This window comes from Centrocercus urophasianus, unplaced genomic scaffold (assembly GCF_019232065.1).
Source record: "Centrocercus urophasianus isolate 14NV4802_14NV808 unplaced genomic scaffold, USGS_Curo_1.0 seq_55, whole genome shotgun sequence".
Lineage (NCBI taxonomy): Eukaryota > Metazoa > Chordata > Aves > Galliformes > Phasianidae > Centrocercus > Centrocercus urophasianus.
This window is the reverse complement of record NW_024885144.1, coordinates 448,294-470,041: the sequence shown is the minus strand read 5'-3', so window position 1 is coordinate 470,041 and position 21,748 is coordinate 448,294. Positions and strand designations below refer to the sequence as shown.

Here is a 21,748-nt window from a genome sequence, read left to right as displayed (position 1 = left end):
TCGGCGTGACGCTCCAGCCACGGCGCAGAGCAGAACCCTCTGGGCCCGCAGCCTGCTTCTTCCCTATCAGTTTTCCTTTTAAATAATTTAGTTAACAAATAAAAAATAAAGAAAAAAAGGTCCCTGGAAGAGTAAAGGGACCATGGAAAGCAGCTCTCCTGCTGGGACACGTAGAAAAAAAGAACATCCCTCCTCCCAGCCCAGCCTGGCGGAGCCCCCACCCACCCACCGGAGTGCCACGAGAGCCCCAGAAGATGGACCGCGAGCATTCGGGGCTGGTGAGAACAGAAGGGTCTTACTGAGGAACTTTGGTTGTAAAATGCAAGGGTTGGGCATGCCTGCACTCATCTGCACTGCCAAATGCTCAGTCCTTAAGGCTGTGGTGCTCGCGGCACTGGGACACGCGTACACTGTTGGTGACACTGAGATGATGGGAAGGAAGGGAGTCTTTCAACCAGCAGTGGGTGCTGGGCAGGATGTTGGTGTGCCTCACCTCCCAGCTATCCTCAAACACTCCAGCTCGGCTGCCTACAGATCGTTAAACCCTATGGGGGCTTCTGGACACACTGCTGTCCAACGTGAGCCAAACTCTTCTGCCAGGTCATAAAACAAAAGGCTCTACCAGGAGCAGCAAAACAACCCAACTAACAGCCAAACAGACACCCCCCACACATTCCATACAGAAAATTAAACCCCAGGGCCATACACTCTCATTGGTTTACCATTTCTGGCCTAGCGGATGCAAACTGCCCCAGCACCAGAGAGGTCTGCAGCCTGGGGCTGTGCTTGGCTTTACCTCCCCACGCTGTGGCTTTGCCCAGTAGCGCCTCCCAAAAGGCCCAGGAAGGGGACACTGCGCGCAGGGTCACACACACCACGCGCTGGACCATGTGGACTGCTGGCAGACACTTCTCCAGAGGGATCTGACAGCACCCCATGTCCCAGCCCAGGTGTTGTGGGCATTCCCAAAGGACCCCATGGACTCAAGATCACAGAAAACGCACAGCAGAACACCACCTAATGCTTGCCCAGCCCCAATTCTATCCATGTGTCTCTTCATGCGGAGCATTCTGTTTCCAAACCGTCTGGTCTAGGCTCTGTTCTTGTTAGGTTCAAAAGCATACAACCACAGAAAATTCTGAGTTGGAAGGGACTTTCAAAGACCATCAGGTCCCACTCCCTGCAGTGCACAGGGACACCCACAGCTCCAGCAGTGCTCAGAGCTCCGACAGCCTGACCTTGGATGTTTGCAGGGATGGGGCACCACTACCTCTCTGTGCAACCGGTGCAGTGCCTCACTGCCCTTACTGTCAAGAATTTCTCCCTTATATCTAATCTACATTTCTCCTCCTTTAGTTTTAAGCCATTTCCCCTTGTCCTATCATAACAGCCCCTGCTGAAGAGTCTGTCCCCTCCCTTCTCACAGCCCTGTAGGTACTGATAGGCTGCCCTCAGCTCTCCCCACAGCTTTCTCTTCTCCAGGCTGCGCAGCCCCAACTCTCAGCTTGTCCTCACAGGGAGGTGTTCCATCCCTGCCATCATTTTTGTGGCCCTCCAACAGCTCTGTGTCTCTCCTGCACTGAGCACTCCCCACCGGGACGCAGTGCTCCAGGTGAGGTGTCACAGCACAGAGCAGAGGGGCAGATCCCCTCCCTGCCCTGCTGGCACGTGGCTTTGGATGTAGCCCAGGGTACAGCTGGCTCTCTGGGCTGTGAGGGCACAGTGTTGGCCCGTGTCCAGCTGCCATCCACCACTACACTCAGGTCCTTTCCAGCAGGGCCATGATCCATAAAAACCCACCCCTGTGCCAGTTTCCTCCCAGGTAGCAGATTTCTCCTCCATTAAACAAACAAACAAATGATTCCCAGAAACTGCTTTTAGTGTCTTTGCTGGTTGTTCACTCTCACCTCACTACTCCTAATGACTCCGCAAGGAATGACTCACCTCCTCTGACAGCTCGGAGTCCCTCCCCTCCCATAAGCAGAAATGCTGAGCCCTGCTCAGCACAAGGCAGTGCTCCCAGCTGCTGGGGAGCTTTGTGGCTGCTCTTATGCCACCTCCCAGCTCCGCAGTGATGCAGTGCAGTACCTGCAGATGCAGTGCTGATAAGTCCTAGCAGGAAGTGTCTGGGATTCTGCTTCCATGCAGCACTCTGCGTGCGGCTGAGTGGGTCCACCCACAGCAGCACATGCAGGAATTTCTTCTCACACTATGCCTCTTGTGTTTCTGCAAGCATTTGGAGGAATACCAACTGATCAGAGATGTCTTGCTGCAAGCTGTAACAACACAGGAACCTCAATGCTGAGCTCAGCAGTCTCCAGAAGTGTTTCCCCTCTGATTTCAGTGACTCACAACTCCTATGAGTGTGTCTGCCCCAACTTCACTGCAGGGTCGTGGCTCCCTGAGCTGCCTCTGGGCACATTCTGTCTGTAGGGGAGAGCAGCACCACGCACAGCCAAACAATGCTACCAGGTCACAGCGATGCTAAAACTGATGCTTCACCTCAGTGAGACTGCTTCAGCCAGCAACCAACAGACCTCCACGCTGGGCAAAACCTGAGCCTGAAAATCTCTTGCAGAATGCACCAGTTCAAATCCAACCAAATCAGTTTTCTCACAACAGACAAAACTTTGGTAAAAGAAACATTTCCTTCCATCTGAAAGGACCCAGAAGCAATACAGCACAGCAGCCCATCCTGCAAGCCAGAAAAACTGCTGCCTATTGCCTGAGACATGAGGAGAGATGAACATGGAGACCAACGTCACCTGACTGCCATCCTCACACAACACACTTCTGAGCTCCTCAGTTCTGCAGAGAACTTTGGAACCCTTCATTCAACCCCCCCCTTCCCCCCCCCGTTCCTCTCCTATTGGTGCCTGCTCCTCCTGCAGATCACAGCCATTCCCACAGCAAACCCTAAGTTGGAAAGCTGCAGGCACAGAGCAAGAAGCACAAACAAGAGAATGCCTGGAGGATGCACACTCCAGTTCTTTCCTCCAAACACCCTTCTTAAGTGCAAGTGAACAGAACCAAACCAGCAGAAGACAAAACTCCCAGCATGATCTACCATAGATTGATGCACCAACTCTGAGGACATTTCCTAGCTCAAAGGAAGCAGAACTTCATGGCACTGACATAACATTTAATGGCCAATCCCAGGAGAGCCTCTCCCCTGCTGCCACCCACTGCAGGACAGGCAGCACTCCGTACAAAACAAGCGTTGCTCCAAGCAGAGCTCCCAATGAGCTGACCCCAGTAACCTGCTGAATGAAGAGTTTCCAAAATTCAGACCTTGGTAAAGTTATCTACACTCCCTAGAATACAAATCTGAGTCCTAAAGGAGGGAAGGAGAAGCAAGAGAAGCACTTGGCATTCAGAGTACATAGGTGTGCTCCAGATATGCTTCTATGCTCTCAATGAGGTACTTCAGACACAAGCAATGAGCAGGCACAGAACCAACAGCCCCACTGAGCAGAGCCCATCCCTTAAGTCTCACAAAGAGCTGTGGCTGACACACTGGAAAAAGGTTCTGGCCAGCTTGTTTTCTTACCAAGACCCTCCAGACTGCTCCGTTTCACAGCCTTTTGGTTTTGCTTTGCTCTTTTAGCTGCTAGTTGAGTTTTTAAGTCTTTGGGAGTACCTCATCTGCCAGACATCACTCCATGCTTGCCCAGATCCATGTTCGCATTAGTGCAATGATAACCAACGGTGCCCTGGAGAAGGCAGTGGGATGGAGGGCCAGGAGATCGCAGCATTTGGTCACTGCAGCAAGAAAGCTTCAGATCTCTGCCTCAGAGTATGAGAATCAGAGAACTGTAGGAGTTGGAAGCGACCTCTGGAGATCATTGTGTCCAACCCTCAAGAAGAGAAGAGGAAGGGGAAGGGGAGCTCTGGGTGCCCTCACCCTTAGGAAAGAAGTGCTTGGAACTCTGTCTCAAAGGAACACAGAGATGTCAGGCATTGCCCTGGATGTCACAGAGACTGCAAGTGGCTCTTGGAGCCAAAGGCAAACCAAGTGCAAAGGTGAAAGATGCCATCTGGAGAAAGAGCTGCAAATCCTGCCTCAGGTCTGCCTTCTGCTGAGCTCTGTAGGCTCAGCAGCCCATCCCGTTTTTGACATGTCCTTCAGCCCCATTCTCCTCCTGCTTTTCAGCAGGCCCTGCAGCACAAATGCTGGATAATTAGCACACCTCCCACCTCTACCTGCTGATTTTTTGTTTGTTTCAGTCTGAGGCTTGGGTTTTGCTTGCTACAGGCTTCCTTTGTGATGTGCTGCTGGGCGAGCAGGAGCTGTATGGGAGAAAATAAGTACAACCAGCAAAGAGCTGAGCTGGCCTGCAACCTGCACTGCCACCTGCAAAAACCACTGCCAGAGATTGGACCTCCAGTAGCTTTGCCTCGGCTGCTCACCTTCATGCACCGCTCACCCTGCAGTTACCCGTGGGGTTGTGGACTCTACCTTTGAAGTTACCCATATGCAAAACTCAATTTAGGTGACAACTGGTTTTGCCCTGAGGCTATTTGCAAGGCTGAGAGGTGCTGCCAGCCTGAGGTCTGTGCTCAGGCTACAGTAAGTATTGCATGATGCAAGCCAAAAGGAGCAAGTCGTTCTGGGGCAAGACACTCGGGTACAAACACCACCCTTGATCTAGGGAAGGTCTCAAGCATGCACTTCAGAGGGCCCCACCACCTTTGATGGGCCCTACCACCACACTCAGCCACCAGAGATAGCCCTGCACTGTCCGAGGGCCCCAGCCTCCCACTGGGAGCCCCAGCTGTGCTCCCACACCTCCAACAGCAGCTTTGGAGCACGCTGCTGGAAGCTGGAGGCCCTGCTTCAAAAATCAGAATTGGTTTCAACTGGCCTCTGGGGATGCAAGTCCAAGCGATGGGACATCTACAATTTGGCACCAGAAGTCAGGAATTGTCCAAGAGGCACCAAATGCGACAGCCTGCAGAGATCCCATCCAGCAGCACGCAGTGCTGCACCCACGGCACCGGACACAGCAGAGCACTGGCCTTAGTGAACGCAGAGTGGAGATGTTTTTGTGCAACAATGATCTCTAATTGCATACGGGGTGAGCCAGTGAGTGTGAACGTTTAAGGGCCCGCAGCCTTCCTAGCCAGAACAATTAAACAACGTAACAAGTAGTGTAATGCACTGTAGGTATTAAAAAAGACATTCGTGCTACTAGAGGAAACCATTCCAAATAAAAGGGAAAGATATTCTTTGCACTCAATCAGGAGCACTTACATTCAGAAGGATCTTTGAGCCCATGCGCTTCTCTAAGCTTCCTTCAAACCCTACTTTGACAACACTGATAATCTTTGTTCCCCTGAAAAATCATACACCTTGGTTTGTCCTTGGCCTTGTGAAGGCTATTTTGAGTGTGAGGACTGGGAAGGTTTGCAAAGATTTTAGGTACAAGGGTTCTCAATGGCAGATGGCAGAGCCCACAGACGCTGTGTGGGCACCGCTCGCCTGTCCTGGTCTCCAGCTCTTCCATATAAGCAACTGCTGTGGCTCCCATAAGGGCGTTATACAATCACAAATGGGCTGCTCTACCAACAAGCTTGAGAACCCCTGATGCACAGAATTCACCGAGAAGCTAATTTACACTGGGAATTCAGAAAAGATGGTGTGCTGTGAGAAAAAGCAAATCCAAGAAACGTAAAGATTACAGACATTTTCTGCCTTGAATTACTTCTCTTAATTTTAAATCAAACTTATAAGCGCTAGCTAACACGTTAAAACTGGGAGACAAAAGACTAACTTTTGGTTTTGTGTGTTTTTTGTTTTTGTTTTTTTTGAAAAACCCTACATGAAGAAGTGAAATAATAATAAAAAAATTAAAGTCTCCCTTCCTGATTTCTAAAGATACTGGTGTTCATAAAACACAGCTGCCCTGATAACGTGCACCGTATGTCAAGAAGGCTGTAGACAAATGCCCTCAAGGTGTACAGTTATTCAAAGGAGCAAAGTCCAGTGCAGAACTGCTCTGTTCAATGTAGTCTGATTATCCATGGCAAGATGGCCCAGGGGACAAGAGGAAAGGTGGGGTGGAGGAGAAACAAAAGAAACTTCAAGTCACTTTAGATCTCAGCTGCCTGAAGACTTTAGAACATCAGCCTCCCATTGGTCTGCCCACTTGAAAACATTAGAAAGTCTGTCAAGTCCACACACTATCTATGGAAAGGAGCACGTTCCTGGCAGAGGGCTGTCTCTCTCACGTGCTCAGCTTTCCTCTCAAACTTAATTTTATATATATTTATATTTTTATATATATATAAAAAAGCACTTGGTTTTCAGGGGCATTCATAATGAGGTCCACAGTGTTTAGAACTTAAATTCTTTTTCTTTGTTTGGAACAGTGTTTTAAAGTTTTGTTTTAATTAAAAGACAGTCTTAAAGCATGTTGGACTTCAAAAACATGAGTTTGTTCATGTCTTCTGGACTGAGCAGCCGCCTCCTTTTGATTAAGAGTGCCTGCTCACACATATTTACACATTCGCTTCTGGCACCAACAGCAGGCACTGCTAAGAGCCAAAAGGCTAGCTTGGCTAGTTTTGTATGCTTTTGGGTAACACACGACCAGTACTGAAAGAGGTCAGGAGTGGCCTGGAAGAGAGGTTCTTGCAAATAATCATAGACTTCATTTTTCCCGAACCAATCTTCTTCCTGAGCTGCTGCGGCTTCCCCTGCTGCCCGGGCCTTCTTGGTCGAAGGTTCAAATTCTGTTTCTTCTGCCCAGGACTCTTTCACCTCGTTAATCAACTCACAGACCTTGCCAATGATCTCTTCGTGCTGGTACGGCGGGACAGGCCGCAGCTTCTGCTGGGGGTCTAAGATCATGGCTACCTTGTGCGCCGAATGAACCTTGAAGTTCTCCTTCAGCGCCTCCAAGAAGAGGTGGCAGAGTTTGCTGACCACGCCAGCATCGTTAGCTTTGGAAGTGAACAGTTTCTCCAGTTTGACGTAGGTGGGCAGTACCAGCTGCAAGGTGGGCCGGCTCTCGTTGCTCAACTCAATCACAGCCTGCTTCACCGGTGCCAAAATAGCCGCCAGGTTGCTGAGCAGGTGCTTGTTCAGGTTTTGGATGAGGTTCATCTTCTTGGCCCTGCTGTAGAACTCGCAGATCTGCTCATAGCGCTCGTGCACGAGTAGGAGGGAGTCGGTGACCGAGTTCCAGCAGGGCGGGGGAGAAGTCTCCTCCAGGGAGCCAAAGGTCTCCTTTGAGAGGCCTGTGGATCCCGCCAGATCTTCACAGACATTCAGGAGCTCGATCACTTCGTGCATATTGCGAGCCTGTAGAGTTCGCTTATTCAGCACGCTCTGCACTACTGAGTTCAAGGCACAGGCCGAACAACGCAAGCACATGCCTGCCTTGGAGAACGCAGAGGAATTGACTTTGCAGTCTGTGACATACACCGTCCTGATCTCTGACATCACAAACTCTGAGAGCACGTTCTGTACCCAGTGGTGGATAAAATCACCATTATCTCGAATATCTACACCCTTAATTCCCAGGACATAACTCTTGATGTGGTTGCCTTCCACCTGATAAGCTGTGAGGATGTAGCAAGAATCGGGGCCAATGCTCTGCGAGTGACAAGTGACCCCGATGCCCAGACAGGCGTTGCTGCCCAGGGCGCAGGTGACTTTCACCTTCACTTGGTTGTACATCCGAGGCAAATGCTTCAGAGCCAGTGTGTTGAAATTACCAAGGATTTCGGTGACAGAGAAGGCACCGTAGCGAGCCCCGCTATCCACCAGGGTCTGCGCTAGCTTGATGAACTCCTTCCCGCTCACCACGCTCAGCGCCCCGAGGTCAGTGCACATCACCCTCAGGAGCCTCTCGGCAATGTTCTGCCGCTCCTTCTCCGGGATCGCGCTGTTCCCTACGGAGCCGCTCGCAGAGGCTGCAGTGAAATGCAAGGAGAGAAAGAAAGCACCGGGTGAGAGCTGCTCCTCTGCAACAGTGCGGGGGTCAATAAACAATCCTGAGACTGACATAAGGAAACAGAACATGCACAGATGGTAGCAGAGACATTTTCAACCCTGGACTTGTTCCCCAAAGGTCTTCTGGACCTGCAGAGAACATGCAGCAGCTTGCTTAGAGCAGCTAAGAGCTTATCTGCACACCTTCCACAACAGCTATTCACAACCAAATCCTGAATGCCTGAATTCCACCTCTGTGACGTTCATTTAGCTATCACAATCCTGCATGCAATGTGCTACACATTTCTGTTAACAGCTCTGATAATTTGCCTTGGTCCAGCTGGAAAGATGGCTTTCTTACCATTTTTGTGATTTAAATCTTTTCTTTGAGCCACTTGTTTTAGGACCGAGGCATACAACCTCCTTCACTAACTCATAAAGCGCTGAAGTTTTTTCCTCTCGTCTCCAGCAACTCCCATCTTCTGTGGCTCATTTTGGACAACATTAGTGTCATTTCTGGCCACAGCAGAACACAAAGGATCGGTGTTTTCCCATCACCCTTCCCCTAGGATGCTCAGCTCAAGTGCTGAGGATGCTTTCCCACAAAACTGTCTTTTACCATTTCCCAAGAAGTGCAACCTTGCAGGACAAGCTGGGGACAAAGACAGACACTGGCAGGGAGAGGCAGGCTATGCCTATGGCATACCAGGTGAAATGAAGCAATCTCTTAACACCGGAATGGGAAGTCTGACCAAGGATCAGACATTTTTTTCTCAAGTGCACCTCTCCTACAAACAGCCCCCCTGGAGTTCCCAATACTTTCTGCATACTACTGCTCTTCTAATGGGAACAGTCTCTGCTCTGCAGGGTGGTACATGAATTGCAGATGAAATCAAGTGCAGGCAGGGAAAACAAGAGCCTTGTGCGTGTCCAAGTCACTGCTGCACACCTGACAGCCACTCTTAAAGCTGACAGGTAAGCCCAGGATGGAAGAGCAAACATTGCTACGTACTGTTGTTAGCGTTATTTCTTTGGAGCTGCGGTTTCCACTTCTCTTCAACAACAGGTAGAGGTGATCTGGGCTGGCTAGAGGCAATATTGTTCTCGTTGTCAGCTGTGGAATGAGAAACAGGGAGGTATTAGAAGTACAAGGTACTGATGCTTAAAACACAAAGGGGAAACAATACCCATCTGCTGGGTCCCTCACTAAGGTGACACCAATCTACTATTTGTCTGTAGCCAGTAAGTGTTTCTCAGAGATGGCACAGTACTGTCAGTAACCTTGAAAACTTTGGACTTGAACTCCATCAGCTCCCATCTGTGGCTGTAATGACAATAGTTTTTCCCGTGCACCAGCACAACTTTAGAACTGTCTCTCAATCAAGCTGCACATCAGAAAGAATAGATGTTCCTTGTGCAGCCCGACCTGTGCAATATGCTTCTTTCAAATGAAAGCAGGATTAGCAGACATTTACCTTTCCATCCTACTGTCTGTCTTTCTGCAGATCCAGAGCTTCCCCTTTCTCTACTGAACTACTTTGTTTCTTAAGCTATGTTCAATCCCTTTGTATCTAATGATCTTACTATAATAGTCATAGATGCTTGTTTTCCCACTGTAGAGAGATGCCAAACTCTCTTGGGCTGCTCGCTGCTGCCTGAGACTGGAAACAAAAAGGAATAAAAAGTTTGTGGAGTGTGATCATGCCTTCCCATGGCTGCAGAGACGATCTCCTGGGGGTCTGTGTGTTACATTCCCATTTTCTTATATGGCTGGCTAAACAATTTGACTGCCAGTTTGAAGAGATTCTTCCAGGAAATGCAGACAAGATCATTAAGTTCCACATCATATCCATGTCCTTTCCCGTGCACCAAGAACTGCCCTCCCCAAGGAGTCGTCCTGTTGTTAGTATGCTTCACTATGAAGTTGTGCTCTGAAACAGCCTCTGATGCTACACTGAAGTGCATAATGAAAAGAGGTGGAAAAGGAAGGAGGAAGGTGGAGACACTGATGACCAAGCTGAACAGAAAGATGGAATTAAAAGAACAAAGAAGCCAAAACCGATGCTTTATTTATCACAGCTGATGCACCTTGTCTAATTTTGCACATCTCTGTTACAATGCTTCTACTCAAGGTGACCCCTTTGAGGCTTTTTTTTACTCTCAATAGTGTGACACAGGCTAATAGCGTGATTCATTCCCTCAGAACAAGGTTCCTCCTGCAGGAGGAGATCCAACAGCTCTGAACTCACCTGGAGTCAATGACTTCTCCACTGATTTTAAAGCAAACTCAAGAAGACCAGCTCAGATGGCAACACCTGCCATCTACATAAACCAGAATGCACTGAACTGAAGCCTGCCCCAGTGCTCCAGACAGCAGCATATGAATTAGAAAGATGCTTTATTACAGCACGCACAGGGATGTGGGCTTTGCTCTGCCACCAGGTTCACCTGCTGTCCACCAGAACGAGCAGGAGAGAGCCAAGGTGCTCTCCTTATGTGTGGCAATGGGCCAGCAGAGAAGGGAGTCTGGCAAGAATCTTGAGACCAGCAATCAGACAGTGAAACTTCACTGCCCTCTTCTTTGCAAGCAAGTCCTGTCAAATCTGAACAGCTCTGCAAGACAGTCACTGAGGCATGCACAAACCTTGCTGATGGTCAGTTATTACGAGCCCTGAACAGACCTAACAGCAATCCAGAGCACGGCAGAACCAGAGCCCAACCAGGGCAGAACGCAGGGCTGTCCCAAGGAATGCACGTGCCCAGGACACTCAGGGTGCTGTGGCAGCTGCTGGGGATGCTGCTGGGGAGCATCACTGAGCTCAGCACTGCAGCCACAGGTGGTCTTTGCATGTGTGGTAGAGACACAGTGAGCAGGAGGTGAATGCCAGCAATCAGGTACAACACACTGCTCTTCCTGCAGTGTTTGCTGACCCTGATGGCTTCTGGCCCAATATCACAAGTGGCTGCAACTCCACGCATTGAGGGGTAGACAAAGGAAAATGAGGAATGCTGGCTATTAACTTTGTTCACTGTTCAGGTACCAACATGAAGGTTTCCTTATCTTGGGCTTGGCGGGGGGGAGAAAACCTCTGAATTTATTCTCCCCAACTCTTTATCTATTTTGCAGTAATAACGGGTTTATGGTGTGTAAATATCCACTGGCATTCAGTGTGGCATTAATGAGATTTGTGTACATTTTGGTCTCGTCTTCCTTATCGGGCAGTCAGTGAACTACACAGATCATGGGTCTTTAATGTTTCTTCACGCCTCCAATCCTTTAATCCAGATTCTGCCTAGTTGTCTTTTTATTCTTTTAGCTCTAGACAGTAGGAGGGGCATTATACCGTAGCACTCAACCTGAACAAAGTACCCTAAAGGGAGTTAAAACTGTATATTGTACAGTAATTACAGAACAAATTCCTTCTCCTGATGTTCTACTGTTCTACTTCTGCCTTTCAGCCTCCAATTTGCATTCTAATTACCTCTTTTCATTGTGTAGCTGCTTTATGGAGCTATAATCTCTCCTTATTACCTTTTAGCCTCCAGGCTCAGCTCTCTGAATGACTCAGGAGCCAACAGGTCCCTGCACTGGCTCCTCACAGCCAGCAACACATTCCCTGTCCTTTGACCAGTTGCAATAGGGGCTCAGTGGACATGCTGCATTCAGCTGGAGGAGATGAGCCCTTCAGATCAGACACAGGAAGACAAGCAGGACCCAAACACTTCAGTTAATGGAGCATTTGACACCTATGGGCTCACTGGATCTCCAAACCCATCACGAAATATATCATGAACACAGGCATACAAATGGTTACTATGCCAGTGTTCCCAGTAAGGGGATCCTTTGCCACCAGTTCTGCTAACCAGTAAGGTTTCTGCCTCCCCAGGTTGCAGAGATGTTGTGCTGATGTGCTTCTTGGATTTGCCAATCTCCAAGTTCTAACAGACCACAAGGCAACAAAACTGCGACCAATAACTCCACTGTGTCGCCTTCACTGCTGCTCTGCTTGAATTCAGTTTCCAGAACCAGACAGCCACCAAAGCTGGTTGTAGCTCTCACTTTGTTCACTTTATTTTGCCCTCTCCCACAGTAGCAAACACCCAATAGTACAGACACACAGAGCTGCAGGAAAGGCTGCTGCTTCCCCACGAGGACGAGGCACAAGCACACACTGCACTGCACGGGGATGGCTCCTTCCCAGGGCACAGTATGGAGAAAGTGCTTCAGTAAGTGAGGAATGTTTGGGGGGAAGCAAACAAGCAGAACAATGTCTTACAAAAAGACAGAGAAAAGGGAGGAAAATGAAGTTTAATGGCAGTAACACTGAGCTTGAGAGAGGGGGTTACCCACTGGTATAGGTAACACTGTGTGGGACTCAGATCACAGACACCTGATCCCTTTGCAACCCAGGTGAGCCACTGATCATCTGTAAGGAAGCGAGGAGGAAGAAGCTGCAGAGAGCTTAGCTCAACATTCTGGAAGCTCCCCACTTGCCAGTAGATTGCCCTTCTCACCCTCATAACCAAGCTCAGCCCGTGCTTTGCAGCTCCTCGGTGTCACTTAACACATAATTCAGCAGGGACCAGAACAAGGAGGACAGCCAGGGCACATGAGGCAAGCAGGAATCACCACTGATGAAGGGCAAGAACAGACCCCAGCACCACAGAGCAGCACCAGCCCTGAGCACAGCACTGCTGCTCAGCAGCACAATGCCTAGGCACTGCACACCAATCAGTTCATCCTCTAATAGAAAGCAACATCCAAAAAGCTCAGCTTCTGCTGTCTTACAACAAACCACCCTGAAAGCCTACCCGTAGCATTGCAAAGACAGTAAATAAAGTAGCTGCTGAATAACACACAGAGCCTGCACTATGATTTGCCAAAGGAGCAGAACCTGAGGAACTGCACATAGGGAGAACCCCGGGAACAGTGCCATTAAAATGAAGACTAAAACTAAAATACAACAAAATAAGAGCTTTGATTAAGATTGCTGGTACAGAATGGAATACACACTTTTCCTCGAGCAACCTATCCTATCCTGCCATTGCTCAGGGCTTACCTGCAATGTGAGCACGAATGAAGCACTGAATGTGCACTGCAACAGAGCAGCTCTGTTGGAGAGCACAGGTCTGCCAGAGGTGAATTTCTTTGTAAACCTCCATAATTCACTTCAATTTTCAATCAAGATAGAGAAAAAAGTCTGTGTATATCAAAAATATCCTTTTTTCTATGTTTTTGAATATTCTGAATGCTGTCTGATACAGCTTTGGCTTTGAAATGCTAAAATCTTCTTTTATGTACTGAGATAGAAACAAAAAAGGTGGCTTAGAAATAAAGTAGGAGAATTACTACTCCTCAGAATTCTCTTTTGTAGAGAAGGAAATAAACACAACTGCTGAAATGACAAACACTTCTGAGAGCACATCTCAGCCCTTTGCAGAACTGCAGGAGGCATAAGCAGAGAAAGGGACTCGCGTGGGCCAAGGCTCTGCTGCCCTGAGAGCATTCTGCTTTGCCTGAATGAGAACTACCCTGCTTGTGGGAGGAGAGGCTTCCTCTGCTGTGGGAGCAGTGCTTATAAAGCAGCATTCCCCCGGTGTCTCTGAGCAAAGGGAAGAGCTGTGGGATGTGCTGGAATGGCAGAATTCCTCTCTTCCTAGGGAAGGGAGCACACACACCTCACACTGCTGCAACTGCTGTTTCAGCCTGTCAGGATCTTTTTGCTGAAGGTGACGCTCCTGGGGCTTTGGAAACTGTGAGCATGGGAAGCTCACATTCTATGATGCTATGAAGCTCCACTGACATACAGCAGGGCCAACACCAGGCATCAGAGCAGAATGTCATTCTCTGCTTTAAGCGAGTTGAGGTGCCCAGCTTACCTGCATGGGACTGCATGTGCTCCAGGAGATTGTTATAAAACTGGAACTGGATTCCACAAGCTCCACAGGTGTAAGGCTCTGTTTGGGAAAAATCAGTTCAGAAGAATTACACAGAGTATGTGGGGAAGCAGCACCCGTGTGTACTTCAGTCTGTGCAGCAGTGGGACAGCCTGAGATGAGTATCACTGCAGCTGTGTGTTTGTCACAGCAGCTCCAGAGGGCTGGGGCATGGCCACAGGGCTCTCCAGGGCTGGGCACGTAAGTGTCAGGATGCACAAAGCCCTGAGAAGCTGTGCTCCAACTGGGCCTCGCTAGCTCACATCTGCAGGATCATCCTTGCTCTTTTTAAGCCTCAGAGCACAGTGAGTGCATTCTACATCTGTTTATGTGCAATACCAGGCTCTGCTGTCTTCCCTAAGTAAGGCAAGGAGCACTGGGATGTAAGAATCTTGTAGCTCAGGAAGTTGGAACAGAGAATTGCCACCTAGGATGTGGCTTATTTTCTTTTTGGTGGCTGCTGAGAAGTGCAGTGAGATTGGGGCACAGCGAGTGCTGGCAGGCTGCACAAAGGTGGGGTGAGCGGAGCCGGGGGCAGGAAGAGCAGAACCCAGAGCTGTGCAGAGCAGAGCAGAGCCGCGTTCCAGAGCTGTGGGCAGGAGCTGGAGCCAGGGGAGAGCTGGGGGCAGAGCTCCATCATGTGCCGAAAGATACGGTTAGTTCTGTTCTAACAAGTGTGGGGAAAAGGCATTTCTTCAGCTGAATTAACCTAGCAGCACATGTTCGCAGTTGCTTGATTTAAATAGTAATTAGCTGAGTGCGTTAGTTGACAAATGTAACACCAAACCATGGAGCTGAGCTATGTTAGCACTGAAGCCTGTTAGAAACCTCTGGATAAATCAGCACGCTGCCACCAATCTATTTCGGAACAGGTGAGTGGACAAAGCAGAGTTCAGCACATGAGCATCTTCGCATACAGAGTCTATGACAATATACCATAAGCCTGTATCAACTTCCGAAAGGAAAAACATGTTTGTATCAGTGAAACAAAATCTACTGCATGTAAGTACAAGCACTGGCATCCCGAGTGGAAGAGCCAGAATACTGGAAAGCACAAGCCTGCCTGGGCTCTGTCTGTGAGATGTCTATCTCAGGTAGCAGAACACTGAATTTATCAGATGGCAACAGAGGGCTGAGAGGGAAAACACAAAAGGAAGCACAATACAAGCTGCACTTATATGCTGTAATGTTACACACTGCCATGCCTTCCCCCCAGAACACACAGCCCCTGAAATGAAGGAACAGCCCCAGCTGTCGAGTTGTGCTCAATGCTTTATTTAACTTCCTGCATTTTCCAGTGCTGCTGCTGCTGGGTTTTGCTGCAGTGAGCCATACCTTCCTCCTTCAGAAACTGCTTTTGAAGAAAAGGGAGAAACGTGGCAGCTGAGTGGACTAGAGGACTGCAACACACTGTACCCTTAGTGCACTCCAAAAGGTCTCTCATTTTGATTCCTGGAATCATGCTTTTGATCTTATTTCCAAAAGCCTCCTCCTACAGAAACAGCCAGCTCTGGTAACAAAGCCATTGCCTGCTTTTGAAAACTCATTCACTGTTCTCAAAATGCTGAAACATTTTCTACGACAAAGATTCATTGGAGTCCACAGTTTGCCACAGACAAAGAAATGTGATGTTAGAACAGGAGATAAAATATAAATTCATCACACAAATCAGAAGTTCTTCCCAGGATGGAGGGAGGGATGCTCAGCATTCACACGGTAATGAACCCAGGGCTTTCCTGATCCCTGCCCTTTTGAGATGTCAGCTTGCAAACGCCTGCTCACAGCACAGGGAGCAATCAGAGCTGGCAGTGGGCTGCCTTGGTGCTGGAAGGTGGGGAGTAGAAAGGGACAGTCTGTGTCTGAAAGCAGGCAGAAACCATCCCTGCTCACACTGAGGTTTCCAGCACCTGGCTGGGATCTGTCCCCCACTGGTGCTCTAAGCTGAACAGGGGACCCACAGGTCCCCCTATGGGAGCAGTCCATGCCCAGTCTGCTCGCACAAGTGAATCCCTTCTCTCTCAGCTTGGTCAGTGGTGCTACAGTGAAAGCTCTGACCCCTCAGTGCTGTTGCTTTAAGGCCCAGGGAACATCTATGCTCCCCAGCAGCCCAGATCATGCTGGGTGGCCAAAACAGCCTTGTGTATAAACAAGGAATAGCCATGCAGTTAGCTGAGAAAGGGCTCGGAGACCTCCAATCCACAGCAGGACAGCCCAGGAAGCCCAAACCACACTGCTGGAAACATCTCTGGTCTCCCTGAGCCCTTTGTTGCTTCTCAGGAACCAAATCCTGCTATTCTGTAGCTGAGGGGCCCAGGAGTCATGGTAGGAGCAACAGGAGCCCCTTCTGATGAGAACCACAGCACAGCTGAGGTTGGAAAGGAGACCTCTGGAGTCCATCTGGTTCAAACTCTCTGCTCAGGAAGGGCCAATGACAGAAGGCTGTGCAGGACCTCATCCAGGTGGCTTTTGGAGGGACATCCAGGCAGGGACATCCCTTGGCATGGGCTCTTCTCCCTCCAGCCTCCTCTGCTGGCACTGCTGAGCAGCTGCTGGCACACACACTGCCTGCTGGTCCTGATGCCTGCAGCTCCAGCTCACACCTCTATCACAGCTCCCAGAGCCCCCTGGGGTTACAGGAGCTGGGTACAGGCAAAAAAGTGCTGCTGAATGTAAGGAGAGCTTGGGGACACGTACTGCTATGCCAGAGCATACCACCCCACACCCTGATGTGCTGGAGTACTCGCAGGTCTCCAAGCTACTGACTGCCACCAGCGCATCCTGCAAAAGACTTTGCACTGACCAATGAACCAAAAGTATCACGCAACCCACGACTCATGGTATGCAGCACAGCACTCTCACACATCTCCAGAGGGCCGAGGAGAAGTGATGCAGCCCACCTCCGGATGAGGAGCTCCATCACACTGGTACATCACGTGGCACAGCTGGTGCTGCCTGCAAATACTTTTGCAGAAACCCCAAAGCACCAGCAGCTGCTGAAATCTCCTCAGCCTCTTTAGCTACATGGAACGGTCAGTGCTGGCTGTTCAGCTTCAAACATCTCTCCCCAGGGCTATCATTAGGTGTGTTTATTACTGCTTTAACTATGTATCTCCAGTGAACAGGGGTCTGGAGCAAGACAGTAGGCCCTGCAGGCCAAGAGAAAGCAACAGCACCATTTGTGCTCAGTTAAAACAAAGCACTGTTTCCCATGCTAACTCTCAATGCCACTTCTAAGCCAGAGAGAAGAGCAGAGCCACATCTTTGCACACACTGGCCACAGACCGATGCAAAAGGCAGTAATCTCCTAGGGAAATGCCATCACACACAACAACAAATGGGAATTTCTCCAAAGCAACTTCTGTCACCACCACCCACTTCTGACAGCGAAAGAAGAGCTACATGAAGAGGTGCTACCAAATATGCTCTAAGAAGGGAATCCCTGTATTGGTATTACTTTGATTTCTCTTCCAATATGAACTCCCATGTTCTCAATAAAACTCCCATTTCTTTCTCAGATTTGCAAATGGAGAAAGAAGTGTCCAGTGCAACTGTGGCCCTGCCACCACACTCAGGGCTGTCCCACAGCACGGGACAGAAACCCAGGGCTGCGGGGCTGGCATGGACTCCTCAGCACAGACACAACCAAAGGAAACACAACTAGATGGTGATGTGATGGCAGCGCTATCAAGAACAGAAAAGGATGTATGGCCAACAAGAGAAACCGAGCCGACATCACGTGGGATCCCATCACCACCAAACAAACCTTCAGAAGAGATTCGGATTGTGAGTTTAAAGCTCATTTACACTGAGCATTTTTGCTACTTTCCATTAAACTAAAGCTGCTAAGCTGGAGAGACACCCTTCCTCTCTACCACACTATTTCTGTTCGATTTCCTCATTGAACATACCCTAAAAATCTTATTTAGCAGGTTTAGATATCAACAAATGCTGTCATTTTCCAGTAGATTTTTATTTCTTCCAAAGGCTGTATTTTAAGCTATCTGAACTAAAGAACTTTCTCTTTTTTGCCTCATTTTTTTTTCGTTTCTTCTTGATGCCTTGCAGTTTCATTCAGCCTTCTTAGCTTAAAGGTGGTGCTACCACAAATTCTTGTTTTACCATGCAAATTCTTATTTTACCATACAACTGTCTATAAAGTCCAAGTCAGTGGTTTAAAGCTGGATTGTGCTGTAAACCTCAAATCATTGCCCTTGAGGCTTTCTGAAGCCAGACAAGAAGTGAGACACAGGGACCCAGAAGTCTGGGCCATAACACACCCATGGTTACTCCGTGCCTCTGCTGAAGCAGGCTGCACAGCTGCAGCCAAATGCTCTGCTGCTCTGCTGGGAGAGGGCAGAGAGGAAGGCAGCAGCCTTGCTTACTGAGCACGACACGTACGTTCATCCTTTTCTGGGGCTTTTTCCATACCAGACTCAGGATGACAATCACTGGAATATTTCACAGAAGATGGCCTTCAAATATTTTTTTTGCCTCTTGAGAATTTAGTACAGAAAAGCCCTGCGTATGTCAAGACTCAGCAAAATGACACTCCACCAAGGAGTGTTTTCTTTAAAGTGACCCTGCACTGCCTTGGATGATTAACAACACTGCAACAAGCCAGTTTCATCTTTCACAATTAGGCCACGCCATTGCTTCTGGACCTTGCCTAGTTCAGCAGTAACAACAAGCTCAGTGTGACTGGAGACCACTGCGGAGGCAGCCCAAGGAAACACATTTCAGCAGACAGCACTTTCAAAGCACTTCAGAACTCCCAGATTTCACCAAAAATCCAGAAGCTGTACAGCCTCTTTCCAACCCTCCCTTGCAGGAGGTGGGCAGCAGATGAACAGTCCTCTATTCACCCTGTGGCATCACCATGCCCTGATAGGAAAAGGTCCCCTTCTATGTTAACAGGCTCACATGCAGCCTCAAAGTTTGGCTTTGCCAAGCAGATCTGGTCCTGCTGCTTTTTTATGGGCAGTAAGATGCCAGGTTTCTCAGATAAGGACACCAGTACCTGAATTCCCTATGACAAGGAGTGGGGCTGTGTCCAGGGAAGAGACATCTTGATTTCAACACTTTCCATTTTAGCTGCCTTACTCCCACTTACTGCTCTCCAAAGCATTGCTTCCAAGTCTATGTTAAGTAGTGTTAGCTGCTGACTCTGCTCTGCTCGTCCTCCCCATCACTGTCTTTCTCTCCTAGACGTGTGGTACTGCAGCTGGGATGGTGACACAGCATAATTTGGCTCAGTGACCACAGAAGACCCTGCTCACCTTCTCTGGTAACACACCACAAAATTAACATCCACAACAAGCAAATGTTACAGAGAATCAAGCGTTTAACAGGCCAAACCATGCAGCTCTTGGGCTGCTCAACTGGGACATGGATTCACCTCCCAAACCTGGGGATTGTTCTTTGCAGCAGCAGAGCTAGTGATAAGCAGCAGATGGAAGGAGAGGGGAGGGTCCATCCTGTCATTCTCCGCACATTATCTCCAGCTGCTATCCTGCCTGTGTGAAATCTGCTGGCTGGAGCATAAGAGAAGACAAGTCAACCTTGCCAGAGCTATTCCAACAGTTCCCATCATACACGTGAACACTGAGCCACATGGGATTTGTTCCAGCCACCGAAACACAGCCATGGAAAGAAGCAAATGGGGATATAATGACAGCTCTTCAAAAACAAAGTTATGGAGAGCTCTGCTTGGACACCCAAGCACATATATGTCCACAGAGCTTTCCACAGCCTCCATTCACCAGTGCGTAGCAGCAGTGAGAACATTCAGATTAACTCCTGAGAACACAAGAAATAAAAGAGAGGAGACGGTTTGGTGGAAGAGCTGGAAAAGAGAATGAGACACAAAGGACAGAGCACAAAGATGGAATCACAGGGAAAAGCAGGGCTAGGGAAGAAGATGTGAGAAAGACGTAGGAAGGAGGGAAAGGGAAGTTTATACATCGCCATGCACCAGTCTGCTTGTAGGAAGCATGTCAGCTATCTAAATCAGAAAAGAAGTGCTTCCAACCAGAGCTCCAATCTCCTCAAACCAGTCCTAAGCAGCTCTCTCACTGAGCCACCAAAATAAACTGACCATACCTGTGGTGCAGGCAGAAACAATTCTTACAATGAAAGAAGATGAGCAAATCGTATTAAATCAACCGCACAACTTTTAAGAATTTCAAGCCTTTGTTGTTTTTTTTTCCCACTAAGAGTTGCAGTAAACAGATTCAGAAGGATGAGCATGGTGGTACAAGGAGATGGCGAGGAGAGTCTGTGAGATGTCATAGCAACAGTGGGTCAGTATTTGATACCAGTTCAGGCAGAACTGAATTCTTCAGCAATTCAGTGCAGCCATTCAGTAGTTTTGTGCGTACTTCTTGTCAGCAGTTCCTGGACCTCTTCCCATGCTATAAGTTCTTTTCTCCTCCTGAACATCTTATCATGAGCTCGTCTGCAGACAGGAGGTTTTACAATACACCCTTCTTGAATTCAGGTACAAGTTATTTGATAGGAAGGAAGGTAACTCTTTCCTTCTTCCATAATGACATAGACTCTACTTGACAGGAAAAAAACAAAGGCTGCTGTTTTCAGAGGGCTCCACAGAAGTGAGAAGCCCAAAAAGCACACTGGCTTTTAAAGATGTGCATGTAAAGGCTTTGAAACCCTCCAAACAAAGCACTCATATTGCCTACAGAAGACACGGCATGGGGGAGCAGGCTTGCTGAAGCAAGCGGCCACTTTCAGAGCAGCAAGTCAGGCTAACAACTCCTGACAGTCATTGAACTACATCTGCCTTCTGTCACATCTAACAGCCTGCCCTGGCTGACTGCACACAGACCTGGCAAGCCAAGCTCTCCTGACTGCTGCTTCCCAAGTGGGATAGGGCTGGAAAGTACAAGTACCTGAAACACAGAGACGAGCTCACCTGATGGGTTCTGCTTACATCTCTTTTCTTTAGGTTTTTCTGTCCCCGAATGAACAGCTGTAATTGTGGTGAAGGCTTGGGTTAGTACAGGATGGTTCCCAAAACAACACTCAATATTTCAGAAACAATTTTTTTGCCCGTTCAGTATCACCCACTCTGCTACTGTAAGCAGGTTATCCAACACCCCTCCGCTCCCTTTTTATGCAGTTGTAGAGCCCCCTCATTTGGTTCAGAGCAGACATAAACCCCCACGGCAGACACGGTGCAACACACCCCAAGGAGAAATCCCTTACCTGTCCATTGCAGGCAGCAGCACTGTGTACACCACGTGTTTTGGTGCCCTTGCATGGGGAATGAAAGGAGGCCAGACTTTTCTAATGGCAATTTATTTATCTCTGCATCAAGATGCTGAAATTATATTACTTCTGGTCTGTCTGTTAAGCTCCATTTAGGGAGCGTGTGGGAGAGGCAGTGTTCCACTTGAGGTCAAAGGAATACACAGACAGTATGAAAATCTTGTAAAGACTAGAAATGGTGTTGTCTTAGAGATTGTCCAGGCCAGTGGTTATGTTTAGTTACCACTACTTGGTCTTAAAATTCAAAAAGAGTTGTAGAAATGGGGTAAATTCTGCTCCCACATCTCCACATCTCTTGTGACGTCCGTATAGCAAACTCACAAACAGCTGGACACAAATTACACTGATGTGTAAATATAGTGTCACAGTTAGCATCACTGTAATATGCAAACCACTGTTCTATTGATGGTCCTCAGAGCTCTCTTGTTTGTTGCAAACAGATTTACTTCACAAATACTTCTCCGATGCACAAAGAATGAATACTCCTTTATCTTCATCCACATTCCCCTTTTCTACCTCTTTGATCCCCACTGAAAAAACCACCCAGGTACTTTAGTACTCTACCTGGGAGCAGAATCTCCATATCAT

General features: G+C 48.5%; 1 protein-coding gene across 11 annotated transcripts in view; it reads right to left on the bottom strand.

Moving 5' to 3' along the window:
- Positions 1 to 1,591: 1,591 nt before the first annotated feature.
- ZNF618 (zinc finger protein 618) overlaps positions 1,592 to 21,748 on the bottom strand; it is a 111,744-nt gene continuing 91,587 nt past the window's right edge. For 10 of the 11 annotated variants that reach the window (XM_042835856.1, XM_042835854.1, XM_042835857.1 and 7 more), the window contains 4 exons: positions 20,805 to 20,861; positions 13,820 to 13,897; positions 8,952 to 9,053; positions 1,592 to 7,920 (listed from right to left, as the gene is read on the bottom strand). In XM_042835856.1, the coding sequence (XP_042691790.1) occupies positions 6,407 to 7,920; positions 8,952 to 9,053; positions 13,820 to 13,897; positions 20,805 to 20,861 (1,751 nt within the window). In that variant the 3' untranslated portion in view covers positions 1,592 to 6,406. The remainder of the gene's footprint in view (positions 7,921 to 8,951; positions 9,054 to 13,819; positions 13,898 to 20,804; positions 20,862 to 21,748) is intronic. The other variant, XM_042835860.1, reaches the window with a different exon arrangement.